Here is a 14,495-nt window from a genome sequence, read left to right as displayed (position 1 = left end):
TTTCCGGCGCTGAGTCTGCAGGGAGGTCCCGCCTCACCTGAGCGACACCTGCCGGACCCAGGCCCAGCAGAAGCGGCCCGGGGGCGCCTTCGCCCGTCCCGCTCGCCCGGCGCGCAGAGTGAGTGAGCGTGGGTTCCGGTACCGGGCTGGGATGCGTCCGATCGGCGGCGGGGCGGGGAGGGGCCGCGGGGCGCCCGGCCTGGACGGGCTGGCAGCGCTGACAGGTGTGTCGGCCCCCTCCCCGCAGGGCGCGTGTCCAGAGTGTCCCAGGTGCGGCTCTCGGTGTCAGCACGGCTGCCCGGCCAGCCTTGCCATGGCGGCAAAGATGGCTTGTGAAAGCCTCTCCCCCGCGGTGCCGTCCTTCCCGCCCCTGCCCAGCGCGCCCAGGTTTCCAGGGCCGGCGGGAAGTTTGGGTTGGCCTGTTCCATCCGCCCCTGCAGAGCGTTCTGGTCGTCCAGTGTCCGCAAACCCGACGGTCTGGCCCCTGAGCGCTGGGTGCAGCTGCTGCTCGGACGGAATCCCCAGCGCCTCGCGGGGGCACAGGCGATGGGTCAGGACTGCCCATGGCAGTGAAGGGACGGTGCATGGCCGGGGACTTGGTTGTGTCTCGATGTGCAAGGAGCTTAGTGTCTTCCCAGAATAAGAAAGGGATCGTTTCCTCCCTGCAAACCCCCCAATAATACAGCCCTTCTTCCTTGAGCTTTCCTGGCTTGTCCCGAGGAGCTCGGGGGTAGACGCACTGGTGTGGGGGTGACTGCGCTTGGCCTGCTGTCTGTGCAGGTTGGAGAGGTGGTTTCTGTTACGGGATGGGAATCAGACGTGAGCCCCCGGGGAAGCCAGGGTGCAGCCGCTGCTGAATGAGGGTGCGGGGCTCAAACAGGTTGGGCCGGAATACGGTTCGCTCTTTACTCCTATTGCTCTCGGTCAGACACCAGATTTCCAATTCCACCAACTGTTATTGGTACATGACATGTGCAGGACGCTGTCCCAGGAGCAGAGGGCTTTTTTTTTTGAGACATGGTCCCTGCAACTCGGAGCTGACATCAGGCAGGGGACTGGCTCTCTATGGAAGGCAGGGGCCGCGCTCTAACAGGTACAGAATGCCACGGTGTCCACGTCTAGGAAAGCACCGCTGTCTCTGAGTCAGGCTCAGGCAGCTCTAGGAGAAGGGGCGTGTGCACCTCCCTGGGAGGCTGGTAGGATGTGGAGAGGCAGACATCTGTGGGGACACTGTCTTCGAGGGCAACAGCAGGGACGCTGGGCAGAGCCAACACCCAGGGAGAACTGGGTGCCTGGGCTGCTTTGCTCATAGATGAAGAAGGCAGGCCTGGGAGGAAGTCAGCCTGAGCACACACACACTGGCAGTTTTGAACAAACGAGGGATGTGGTCCGACCCGAGGGTGGCAGAGGCTGGATTGGGAAGTCGTGCGGAGGCCGGGACGCAGGAGGTCTTGGGACTGGAGCCAGGTCATGGGAGGACAGACGATCGTGCCGATCCCTGTGTTGGTGACATGCTTGGTAAGATGGAGCCTGGTTTTGTTGGTGTGAATGATTGATTGCCTGCTGGGTGCCAGGTAATGCCTCTGGCCTAGTTCATCGGGTCCCAACCACCAGCCTGTTGACAGGCCGATGAGTGGCCTGGGGTCACTTGCCTGGCCGGAGCCGTCGCGGCCTCTCTGGCGCGTACTTACCTGAGGCACATCCTTAGGAGACGCATGACAGGGTGGGAGAGACCACAGAGCTGGAGCCTTCCGCTCAGGCACAGACATTTTGACGTGAGCATCGAGTGGCCAGAGAAAGAGGGCGGCAGGGTGGGCTGGGTCCGTTCCTGCTGGCATCCGTGACGGTCACAGCTTTGCCTCCCACCATGTCCTTATCGTCCTTTGGGAGGACATTGGTGGAGTAGATATGACTTTGTGCTGCGCACGTGCTCGCCAGCAAGCCAGTCGCTGCTTGCAAAGCCAGACCCCTCCTCAGAGGGCGGGCGGGACAACACTCATGCCCATCCACCAAACGGTGTCGCTGAGCCTGGTGCAAACCCGAAACTGCCCTGGCGATGGGAGGCTCCCCGTCTCCCACGTCAGGGCTCCCTTCAGTTAGGTTTTTGTCTTAATTCTTAATCTTTAGAATTGCTGTGTAAAAACAGACTTACAATTATGCAAAGAGATAGTATTACTTGATCCTTCCCAATTATCATATATTTAATGATGTTGTTTCCAGCTTTAAGTTATTACTGAGATTTAAGACATTTTGTGCCAGATTTACTGTTTGCAGTTGGCAAAGAAGAAAACATGTCTCTTCTAAAAGCTATATAACAAGAATAATCCATTTTAACCTATGAATCATAAAATGTGAAATATGAGTTTAAAATTCTTTGAGTTAAATGACAAATGTACTGTAATTTGTAAGAGAGCGATTTTGGGAGAGTTCTTATGATTTGTCCTAAAGTAAATCTAAGTTGTTTTGCATTTATTTGTTTGGTAAGAGTACAGATTTATTTAAAGGGCGTATTTATTGAACACCTACTGTGTGTCCAGCACTGTCCTGGAGGTACGGCAGTGAACAAAACCTCCCGGGAATCCTTTTCCTCGTGTGAGGAAAACAAAAGTAATGAAAATATGCAAGAAAATATGTGGCCCAGCCAGTGTACCTTAGGTTGGATTCCCGTCAGGGCGCATGCCTGGATTGCGGGCTCGATCCCCAGTAGGGGGCGTGCAAGAGGCAGCCGATCCATGATTCTCTCTCATCACTGCTGTTTCTATCTCTCTCTCCCTCTCCCTTCCTCTCTAAAATCAATAAGAAACATCTTTAAAAAAAGAAGAAGAAAATACGTGGTAGGTTAGATGGTGGTAAGTGCTATGGAGAAAAATGCATCAGGAAGAGGCATAGCATTTTCCAGGGTGAGAAGTGGTGTCCCTTTAAGTAAGGAGTCCAGAAAGGGCTTCCCCGAGAAGTTTAAGCAAAGATCTTACAATGTGTTTTCTGGAAAAGAAAAAAAATACTGACTCCAAAAGTCAATTTCAAAAACAGAGTGCAGCCCTAGCTGGTTTGGCTCGGTGGATGGAGCGTCGGCCTGTGGGGACTGAAGGGTCCCGGGTTCAATTCCGGTTAAGGGCACATGCCCGGGTTGTGGGCTCAGTGCCCAGTGTGGGGCGCGCAGGAGGCAGCAAATCAATGATTCTCTCATCATTGATGTTTCTATCTCTCTGCCCCCCCTTCCTCTCTGAAATCAATAAAAAAAAATTTTAAAAAAAGAAAGAAAGAAGTTGCTTTAAAAAAAAAACAAGAAAAAAAAAGAGTGTGGAATCTCTGGAGGGAAGGCAGGGGAGAGTGGGTGGGAGGTAATCAACCAAAGACCTTGGAGGGGGGCTGGGAAGGCGGGCGGGCCGGAGGGGGCCAAGGGGGAAAAGGGAGCATATGTAATACTTTAAACAATAAAGATTAAAAAGTGACAACAACAAAAAGCCAGGCTTTCTAATACAGACACTATTGAAGCAATGTAGTTCAGAGGCAAGTTATGTTTCGGATCAAGCAAGGCATCCGCAGGAGGCACCACGCTAAGCAGTGTGACCGTCTGCTTTCCTCCAGGATGTCCCAGTGGTACGAGCTCCAGCAGCTGGACGCCAAGTTCCTGGAGCAGGTGCACCAGCTCTACGATGACAGCTTCCCCATGGAGATCCGCCAGTACCTGGCCCAGTGGCTGGAAAAGCAGGACTGGTAAGGAGGGCGCTGGAGAGGGGGGCGTTGCTCTCTGCTTTTCGAGGAACTTGTTGATCCAGGGACGTGGAGCCACGTTGACTAGAAGATGAACCTCATCAGCGGCCACGGGGATTGTCTGTTACAGAAGAGTGTTGGTTTGAAAAGTGGCACGTGTCTCTGCACAGCTACACACATTAGTCATTAAGTACTTTCACGTAGTTTTGTCAGTTTAATTACGATACACTAGAGGCCCTGGTGCACGAAATGCATGCAAAGGCCTTGGTCCTGGCCCCGCCTACCACCACCAGGGGCTGCAGCTTTGTCTAGAACAGTGGTTCTCAACCTGTGGGTCGCGACACCTTTGGGGGTCGAACGACCCTTTCACAGGGGTCGCCTAAGACCATTGGAGAACACATATATAATTACAGATTGTTTTTGTGATGAATCACGATGCTTTCATTATGTTCAATTTGTAACAATGAAAAAACATCCTGCATATCAGATATTTACATGACGATTCATAACAGTAGCAACATTACAGTTATGAAGTAGCGACGAAAATAATTTTATGGTTGGGGGTCATCACCACATGAGGAACTGTATTAAAGGGTCGCGGCATTAGGAAGGCTGAGAACCACTGGTCTAGAAGGAAAGACGTCTTCCAGTCTAATTAGCATATTACACTTTTATTATTATAGATGCTCCTAAATGCTTTGGATACGTTAGGTAATGCGACACCAGTTACTTCCCAAGTTAGGGCACAGGCCATAGAAAGAAAATAAAAGAAATCATTAAAGCTGAGTTATAATAAATATTGATGAGAGATATGAAGACGCATACAGGGCATAGCTCTCAAAAGTGACCCATGTTCTACTTTAGAATTTCTCCTTGCCGACTGCAGTGCTTGTGATGTTCCGAAAGTGTTCGGCACAGAAAATGAAGTCCCCTGCTGACTGCTCCCCTCCAGAGTCGATCGCCATCAGCAGTGTTGTGCGCAGTCTTGGGGCTCTAGGATTTCTCAGGCTAGCTGGATATAGCAGGAACATTGTACAGAGTGCCGCTGAAAGCGGGGTCCATGTGACAGGAAAGCCATCAAAACCCAGAGAGCACTCACCGCTCTTGTTAGTAGCTTCCGTGTGGAGGGCAGTGGTGATTTTGTCTGTGTAAAACAGCCCCTAAGTGAAGTGTGTGGATTTCCCATCTAGGGAGCACGCTGCCAATGATGTTTCGTTCGCCACCATCCTTTTTCACGACCTCCTGTCGCAGCTGGACGATCAGTACAGCCGCTTTTCTCTGGAAAACAACTTTCTGTTGCAGCACAACATCAGGAAAAGCAAGCGCAACCTGCAGGTACGACCTGGGTTCTGTGCGTCCGTCGGAATGTGCCCGTGTTTACATAAGAGTTTTTCCATTCGCCAAACACTATGAGCACACACTCACTGGCATTTAGACAAGTCAGAGACTGTAAGTCCAGTCCCTTTACGTGGGGAATACTTCAGAGCACAAGTAAAATAAAAGGTCAGCTCGTTTTGTAAGCACATATGGAATGTTTAGGTTTCAGCGTATCACGTGTTAGGCATCTGTAATTCTGAGAAAAACGTGATGCTATAAACTTGTTTAACTAACAGTTGTCGCTATTTAAACCAAAGGAAAAAGATTCCATTTTAAGAGCAGTGAGCTATAGCGAGATGTCAAAGCTCGAAGGAGCTTCAGTGCTGAGTCCCGTCTGAGTCCTTGGTCTCCGATGGAGAGTAAGCCCAGCACAGTGAGGCCTCCCGGGAGCCCCCGGGGCATCGGGGCGTTGGAACGAGGCCCTCCTGGCCTTGCTTCTTGTGGGGCTGCCCTGCGAGGGAAGGTCCAGGGGGCTCCGGCAGGAGGGGATGTGCTGCGAGCTTGGGGGTTACCTCAGAAGCACTCCCGCGTCCTTAAGTCTGGCTCCCATAGTCATTTCTGTATCAGTGGAACGTTCCTGTTTTAATGGAGGCGAGCACCGTTGTTTTCTTGTTTCATAAAACGCAACCAACTGTTCAGCTTAGGTCGGTCGTGAGAACCTTGTTTTTTCCCTCTGTGAATGGCTCTAGGGTTTTATAATGCCAGCGGATGAGGAAGTCAGATTAACTTCATAAACATTTGTCCTCCTATCGACTTTGCTTGCATATACCTGTTATATAAAGCCATGGTGGCTGTTTAAAAAAAATAAAAAGCCATGATTGCCGGTATTTTGCAAACTACTTTTGACAAGGAAACAGAAAAATTGAGAAGAATATCTCTGGTCTAATTGAAGCAGAGACCAGCGGGAATGTCATGGGTCGTTTCTGCATCACTTGCGTTGTCTCGGGATCCTAACAAAAGATCATTATTATAAAAGAAAAGTAGAGACCAAAGAAAAAGTATTATAGGAACCATGTATGAAAATACTTGGTTTTTAAAATCAAGAAGTAATTGAGGTACCTGCACTTAATTGGAAAGTTAGAGCAGTTTTTGTCAGAATTTGTGAAAAGAATATTTTGATTTTACCAAATACTAACTTCTGTAGAACGTAATAAATGCAAGATGAGGTTTCTCAGTGAATATGAGCAAGTCCACCTCAATTCATAACGCACAATGGCTTAAACATTCTGATACTTAATTTACTTTTGTCCTCACCACCGTGTGTAGGATAATTTCCAGGAAGACCCAATACTGATGTCTATGATCATCTATAACTGTCTGAAGGAGGAAAGAAAAATTCTGGAAAATGCCCAGAGATTCAATCAGGTACTTTTTCTTCTAATTAAACACTGGTGATAATAACAAAATAAACGCATTTATTTTTCCAACAAATATTACTGAGGTGGTGGTGAGCAGTCCTCTGGTGCTATAGCCCCAGGGAGCGGGGAAATCAGAAATAGGGGTGTTGCGGACCCAGGCTCGGGAAAGGCGCCCGATCTAATGGAAGAGACGACGAGTAAACATAGTTCTTCCCGATAGTAAGGATCGCCATGGAGATAACGGGGAGGGTGCTGTGTAGACAGTGATGGGGTGTCTGGGGCCTGGCTGTGTAGATCGGGTCTGGACACTGTGCTGAGGTGCGGGGGCAGTAAGGAGGCAGGCAGGCCGTGAGTGGGTTCTTGCCGCAGCCCAGGGCAGGGAGATGGGGTGCACGCAGCAGAGGGGGGCAGGTTTTGGACATGGTACCGAAGGGCTTGTCGTGAAGGCTCAGAGGTGGGAGTGAGACAGTGAAAGGTCCAGGGTGACTGATCTGTAACTTCCCTGGGAGACGCTGTGTGCTGAGCTGGGAAGGCGAGGGAGGGTGACGGGGGGCTTTGACGGCACAGGAGGCTTTGGGAGGAGAACTGGTTGATGGGACAGGCAAGAGCTTCGGGTTTTGTTTTGTTTTTAATTTATTGATTTGAGAGAGAGAGAAAGGAAGGGAGAGGGAGAGAGAAAAAACATCAGTATGTTGTTTCACTTATTTATACATTCATTACATGTGCCTTGACCAGAATCAAATCCCAAACCGGGGAGTATCAGGACGATGCTCTAACCAACTGAGCTACACGCCAGGAAGAGCTTTGTTTTTGTTTTTTTAAATATATTTGTATTGATTTCAGAGAGGAAGGGAGAGGGAGAGAGAGAAACATCAGAGATGGGAGAGAATCATCGATCAGCTGCCTCCTGCACGTCCCCAAAGGGGATGGAGCCTGCAACCCTGGCTTGTGCCCTGACCAGGAATCGAACAGTGACCGCCTGGTTCACAGGTCGACGCTCAACCGCTGAGCCACCTGGCCAGGCCAGGAGCTGTGTTTTACATAGGATTGTGGCACCCGTTAAATTTCCAGGGCAGCCAAACGGTGAACGGGACAGGGCTGTACCAGGGCAAGACATTTGGCCACGGTTTTGTTAAATCTAATACAGCCCTTCCTGTGACCAGGGCCCAGCAGCTTTAAAGTTGCTGTGGCATTTGTCCCTTCCTTCCTTGAGTGTTGGGTGGTGGGGACAGCCCAGCAGGCAGGCAGTGTGGCACCGCAGTGGGGTGGGTGGTTCTGGCTGAGACGGGGAGAAGGCCAGAGCACACGGGAGTGTGCCCTGTGGGCATCTCTCTAACAAACACCCAGGGGGCACTGTGAGATGTGGGAGCAGAGGGAGAGAGTCTTTACGTAGGGGTGGCGACTGCCCTTCCTCACGCACGTCCTGGGCATCCGGCCAGTCTCTGCCTCCTCCCAGGCCCTGTGTCTGTCACTCTGAATGCACCTTACTGCTCTAAGCATTTATTTTTATTTTTAAAAAATTTAATATATTTTTACTGATTTCAAAGAGGAAGGGAGAGGGAGAGATGGAAACATCAATGATGAGAGAGAATCAGGGATCGGCTGCCTCCTTCCTGCACGCCCCCTACTGGGGATCAAGCCTGCAACCCTGGGCATGTGCCTTTGACCAGAGTCAAACCCAGGACCCTTCAGTCTGCAGGCTGACGCCCTGTCCGCCAAGCCAAACCGGCCAGGGCTAAGCATTTAAAGATGTATATATTATTTGCTCTAAACTCAAGCTGACTGGTCCGACGGGAACCCGGCCTAGTGAGCGAAAGGTTTGTGCCCCGAAGGCCGTAGCAGCAGCGCCTCATGCCTCTGAGTCACCTGGGTGAGTCACAGGGGTGTCTGAGTCAGAATCAGACAAGGACCCGCCACCCTGCCTCCCAGCAAGCTCTGAGGTGCCAGCGGCGGCCGGCCTGGGACACACGGGGACTCCGAGGCTTTAAGACAAACAAGGACAGGGTTCTTTCTTTATTAAATCTATTGGGGTGACATTGGTCCACATGAACGTACGGGTTTCAGGTGTGGGTGTCTGTTATGAGACCTGTATATTGCACCGTGTGTCCACCACCCAGAGTCAAGTGTCCTATCACCTTATATTAGGGCCCCCTTCTTCCCCCACCCGCTTCCCTCTGGCACCCCCCACCCCGCTGTTGGTGTTCACCCACATGAGTGAAATCCTAGGAGTCCAGGGTTAAGAAGAAGAATCTCGTCTACAGAATCTGAGAAACCCCGAAACAAATCCCTGTGTGCGCCTGCAGCTGTGTGGGCCAGGGGAAAATTTCTAAAATGCTGCGTGTTTACGTCAGGCACGCACTGAGCCTGGTCCTTCTGTAGCATTCACAGCTCGCCAGCGTTGTCTCCAGGGCCCTGGGAACGGAACCGTTTCTTACAGGCGCTCCTGTGGGAAGCCTGAGGAGGAGTTCGGGGAGGTCTCGGAGGGCGTGGGGGGCACGCGGTATGGGCTTGGCTTGGGAGTGTGACCAGCAGGTCAGTCCCAGAGGGAAAGGTGACTGTTACCTGCACCCCCGAAACAGGCTCAGTCGGGGAGCTTTCAGGGCACGGTGATGCTGGACAAGCAGAAGGAGCTGGACGCCAGAGTGAGGGCCGTGAAGGACAAGGTGATGGTGAGTACCGTGTCCCGCAGCTCTCTGGGGAGGGAAGCAGGTTTCAGCGGCTCCAGTGTAACCACAGTAACTCGTCTCAGTCCTTTAAACAGTTGCGAGGCAAAGTTTAGCTGAGGCCCCGAACCTCAAGTAAACAAGCTGGTGACACCAGTGCGTAGCAGACTCAGGCCTTCCTGGTGTGACTTGCAGACACTGAGCTCACTTCCTTCCCGTAGCGCCGTGTGGTAACTGACTTTCCCCATCACCGGGTAAACGAGGAGCTGCTGCTCTAATCGCCCCTGTGTCTGCGCCTCTCTAGCCGGAGTCCCTGGTTACACGGAGCCCCGGGTAAACATGGTCCGTCCGGGCACCTGCTTTCCTCTAGGACAGTGGTTCTCAACCTCCTGGCCCTTTAAATACAGTTCCTCATGTTGTGACCCAACCATAAAATTATTTTCGTTGCTACTTCATAACTGTCATGTTGCTACTGTGATGAATCGTCATGTAAATATCTGATATGCAGGATGGTCTTAGGCGACCCCTGTGAAAGGGTCGTTCGACCGCCGAAGGGGTCGCGACCCACAGGTTGAGAACCGCTGCTCTAAGACTTGGATGGGGAGAAAAGCACCTCCCTGAAGCCAGTGCTGCTGCGTTTCCGATTGGAGCAGAATGCCCAGCGAGGCAGCGTGTGGCCGCAGGGGCTGCTCGGCGCCTCCGGGGGGGTCCGCTCCCTCCCTGCACTCTGAGGGCCGTTGGGGGGAAGAGGAGGAAGCCCGTGTCTGTGGAAAAGGCCGGCTGGATGAGGGCCGGGGTCTCCCGTGGGGCTCTGGGTCACACTGGCATGGGGTGCGTCAGACGCGTCCTCCCAAACTCCAGGTCCTTTGGAGCAGCTCGCTCTCGCAGCCTCCTAGGCTCTGAAGTGGGGGTCCGTGCCCAGTCCTGACATAGCTCCTAGTCTCTCTCCTTTTTTAAAGAAATATACTTTTATTGATCTCAGAGAAGAAGGGAGAGGGAGAGAAAGGTAGAAACATCCATGATGAGAGAGAATCATGGCTCAGCTGCCTCCTGCACGCCCCACACTGGGGATCGAGCCCGAAACCCGGGCATGTGCCCTGACCGGGAATCAAACCATGACCTCCTAGTTCATGGGTCGGTGCTCAGCCACTGAGCCACCCTGGCTGGGTGTATAGTTTCTTTTCTAAATAAAGTTACTATATATTGATTAATGAAATGGTCACTATTTCATGCCTATGACTCGCATTTTGCAAGTCTAGTCCCTCTGAGGAAGCAGGATTATTGCCATGGTTTTCTGGGTCTTCTAGAAGCAGTGATCTGTTTCTTAAAGTTGTGGCAGCTGCTCAGTAGCAACCCTATTTATGTCTTTATTTGTAGTGCATAGAGCAGGAAATCAAGACGCTGGAAGACTTACAAGATGAATATGACTTTAAATGCAAAACCTCGCAGAACAGAGGTAAGCTCGCATGCGGAGCCGTGCTCCTTGGCCGCGGGTTTCCCTGCCTCCGTGAGCTGACAGGGACCAGTCCTCCTTCCCACGCGCAGATCCTTCCACACGGAATCGCTCCTCTGGCGGCGCCAGGGCTTCCGGCCCTCAGTGCTGTGGATGTTTGGGGTCAGCTACTGTGTTGTGCAGGGTGTCCTGTGTGTGTCTGGCTTGTACCCCTAGGGGGCAGCAGCACTATCCCTATGCCCCAGCGGTGCCCTTGGTGGCAGGTGACGTGTTACTTTACTTGTGTCTAGCCCACTGGCTGACAGAGACGGTTAGGAATGTGGAGTGAGCGCCCAGGCCCAACGCCTAAAGCTCCCCACACGTTCCAGCTCTGCCTGTGTGCTCCTCGGATAACAGTCAGCATTCTTCTCATGTCTTCAAGCAGTAGCTCTATTTTGTTTTTATTTTTATTTATTTTTATTATTGATTTCAGAGGGGGAGAGATAGAAAAACATCAGTGATGAGAGAGACTCATTGATCGGCTGCCTCCTGCATGCTCCCCACTGGGGATGGAGCCCACAACCCAGGCATGTGCCCTGACCGGGAATTGAACTGTGACCTCCTGGTCGACGCTCAACCACTGGGCCACGCCGGCCGGGCTTGTTGTTTGTTTTGGTTACAGCAACTGCAAAACCCACAAGCGTGCATTGTGTAGTAGAACACATGGGGTACCGCTGTGACCCCAGCAGTCCGTTGGAGGATAGCGTGGTTAATATTAGAGCAAAGGGGGAGGGTAAATGGTGAGGGAAGGGGACCTGACTGGGGTGGTGAACACACATTATACGGATCATGTGTCGTAGAATTGTAAGCCTATGCAATTTTATTAACCAGTGTCGCCCCAATAAATTCAATGAAAAATATCGGAGAGATCATTTGTATGATTTGAGTAAAAACTCTGAGAGAAGGAACCTCAGCTACTCCAACTTCCTAATCACCTACTTCTCTTCTGCTCTTTTACCTGCGATTTTGGAGTTTGCCACGCAAGTCGTTGAGGTCAGACTGTGACAGTAACTTCAGAACCAGGCAGCGCTGTTTCCACCCCACAGGGTCGTTGGAGACAGGGGCTTTGTTCCATGCGTCCAGTTCTTACACGTGGGACCTTCTCCTCCTCCTGTTCAAGAAAGATGGGAGAAGGCCCGATTGGACCTCTCGCCACAGCGTTGGGCCACAGCTCTGCTACGGGCCTGTGAGGCGTGGCCTTCGCTCATCTGTCTTCTTTCACTTTCACATTTGCCTGTTGTCTCTGCCCATTCACAGAGCACGAAGCCAACGGCGTGGCGAAGAGCGATCAGAAGCAAGAGCAGATGTTGCTGCAGAAGATGTACTTGATGCTGGACAATAAGAGAAAGGTAGGGACTCGCCTTCCGGGAAGACGTGCGGCTTCTGTCAGGGACTGTGAGGAGTGGGCTGAAGCTCAGGGAGGAGGAGCGATGATTTTTATAACCACGTGACATGGCGCCCCGTTGAGATGAAAGGATAGTGGCTTTGCTTTTAAGAAAATCATTTAAAACTCAGCGATTAAAGGCAGATCGATTTTGCTTTGTTTCGTCCTCTCCCTGTAGGAGGTCGTGCACAAAATAATCGAGGTGCTGAATGCCACCGAGCTGACCCAGAAGGCCCTCATCAACGACGAGCTGGTGGAGTGGAAGCGGAGGCAGCAGAGCGCCTGCATCGGGGGCCCCCCCAACGCCTGCCTCGACCAGCTGCAGAGCTGGTGAGCGTGGCCCTGCTCCCCTGCGGGTGGCCAGCCCCGCTCCGCTGGGCCAGGGCACGCCTCTCCCTCTGTCCCCGGGCCAAGGGTGCGTCATCTGAGCCAGAACACCAGGGACATGGTCGTCACATGACACATTTAACAACTCGGGTCCTGGTGTTGTATTAAAAACAGACGAGCTTGAGGCATTTTCCAGGAAGACGTGAGATAACAGTTTGTGTGGCCGTTCGTCCAGGGTGGATGAGTGCGTCCTGAAGCTGCGTGCCGGCCTGGCCGGGCCTGGGGCGCAGGGTGAGGGCAGCTGGCCCTCCCGGGAAGGAGCTCTGGGCGTGCAGGCAGGAGGGGCTGTGGGGGTTCTGACAGTGCAGTGCTGCCGGCCCTGACGAGTTCCATGGGGGGCGCGGGGAGGGGTCGCCTCAGAGGTTTCCAGGAGAAGTTGGATTGCACTTGGGAACGAATGGGAGGGCTTCATGGCCGCCAGAGAGAGCAGAACGTTAGTTTTTTCTCCCCAAATACCAGCCTCTTAACTCTGAGAGGAGCCTCGTCCCCGCCGCCCCCTGCGGTTCGAGTGCACCTGTGTAGATGGCGGGTGTGTCACCTGTGAGGACCCCTGGCTGGTGTCCGCGGGCCCTCAGTCCGGCCGCCGTGGGCTTTCTGACTGAGAGCCCTGTCCGTGCCTCCCAGGTTCACTGTCATCGCCGAGAGTCTGCAGCAGGTCCGCCAGCAGCTTAAAAAGCTCGAGGAGCTGGAGCAGAAGTACACCTACGAGCACGACCCCATCACGAAGAACAAGCAGGCCCTGTCGGACCGCACCTTCAGCCTCTTCCAGCAGCTCATCCAGAGGTAAGGGGGGCTGTCCGCTCCTTCTGCAGTTCTGTTGCCCGAGGAAGGCTGTGAGGTAATGCAGACAATTAGGAAGGGTTAATGGGCCCTGGCCGGTGTGGCTCAGTGGACACAGCGTCAGCCTGTGGACTGAAGGGTCCTGGGTTGGATTCCGGTCAAGGGCACAGGCCCAGGTTTCAGGCCTGATCCCCAGTAGGGGGCGTGCAGGAGGCAGCTGAACAGCAATTCTCTCTCATCATTGATGTTTCTATCCTTCTCTCCCTTTCCCTTCCTCTCTGAAATCGATACAAATATATTTATATAAAAAAAGGAGGGTTTAATGGGTTACATAAACTTTTCATGGCCTGTCAGTTCTTTCCGGAGTCCTTCCTTCTGTGGCCACCTAGAGTGGGAACTGGCAAATATCACCCCTTCTCTGTCCCTCCACGGCCAGGCTGTGCGGAGACCGTGGGTCTCCCCTCATCAGACACGTCCCCTCCCTCTGGCCTCCTCTCCTCTCAGGCTCTCCCATCCCCTCTCCTGAACGCTTACGATTCCATGCTTGTGCACGCTGTGAAAGGATCACTACCGTAAGTCGTTAGCAGACTGGCTTCTCAGTGCAGACTGTACGTGAACACAGTCCAACTGAGGGCTTTCGCTGGCGGAGAGGATCACAGCTCAGGACAGTTCCTCTGATTCTGTCGAGAGCAAATGAGACCGGAGCGTTGCTTTACTGCCTAGGAACCCTCACTTTATCCACCGTCAGAGCCCTCCAAACTGCTTCTCAGCATGTGCCCTGTACCCCCTTCCTCTGTGGGGGATCAGTTTTTACTGCTCGGCCTTCCTGGAATGCTAACCTGTGCTTTGCTGGGACCCACAGCTCCTTCGTGGTGGAGCGGCAGCCCTGCATGCCCACGCACCCGCAGAGGCCGCTGGTCCTGAAGACGGGCGTGCAGTTCACCGTGAAGCTGAGGTGAGAACGCCAGGCTGCAGCCGATGCCTCCTGCGCCAAGGCTGCTCCCTGCCTCCTCCCCACAGCACTGCCCGGTGGTGCATCGGAGGGAGGAGTTCGCAGAGGGCACTTCTTCAGGCTGAGAGTCTGCTGGTCTCCTCCCACTAGAGCTGTAGCAGATGTGTGTGCAAACAGTGCACACACACCCGATGTTTCCAGTGTAGATGCAGTGCGCATTCACTGCACGAGGAAGTCAGACTGCAGGGCTGCGCGAAACAGACTGAGTCCCGGCAGCCCCTTCCCTCCGAGCGTCAGCCCGTGGAAGAGCTTCACGCGCCCCCAGAACCCTATGCACCTGTGTGTGTGGGCCTGTGACACATACGTTTTCTGCCCAGTGGGTTCTCAG

The 14,495-nt window shown here is 53.0% G+C and overlaps 1 protein-coding gene across 4 annotated transcripts in view; it reads left to right on the top strand.

The window, feature by feature from the left end:
- The window catches only part of STAT1 (signal transducer and activator of transcription 1), a 37,905-nt gene continuing 23,410 nt past the window's right edge, over nt 1–14,495 (top strand). For 2 of the 4 annotated variants that reach the window (XM_070421715.1, XM_070421713.1), the window contains exons 1-10: nt 1–118; nt 3,589–3,717; nt 4,905–5,049; nt 6,358–6,456; nt 9,029–9,118; nt 10,490–10,568; nt 11,862–11,953; nt 12,167–12,318; nt 13,000–13,158; nt 14,018–14,110. In XM_070421715.1, coding sequence (XP_070277816.1) covers nt 3,590–3,717; nt 4,905–5,049; nt 6,358–6,456; nt 9,029–9,118; nt 10,490–10,568; nt 11,862–11,953; nt 12,167–12,318; nt 13,000–13,158; nt 14,018–14,110 — 1,037 coding nt within the window. In that variant the 5' untranslated portion in view covers nt 1–118; nt 3,589. The remainder of the gene's footprint in view (nt 119–3,588; nt 3,718–4,904; nt 5,050–6,357; nt 6,457–9,028; nt 9,119–10,489; nt 10,569–11,861; nt 11,954–12,166; nt 12,319–12,999; nt 13,159–14,017; nt 14,111–14,495) is intronic. The other 2 variants (XM_070421716.1, XM_070421717.1) reach the window with 1 other exon arrangement.

This window comes from Myotis yumanensis, unplaced genomic scaffold (genome assembly GCF_028538775.1).
Source record: "Myotis yumanensis isolate MYYU_CA2020_CCGP unplaced genomic scaffold, mMyoYum1.0.hap1 SCAF_8, whole genome shotgun sequence".
Classification (NCBI taxonomy): domain Eukaryota; kingdom Metazoa; phylum Chordata; class Mammalia; order Chiroptera; family Vespertilionidae; genus Myotis; species Myotis yumanensis.
This window is presented reverse-complemented; position numbering and strand designations above follow the sequence as displayed.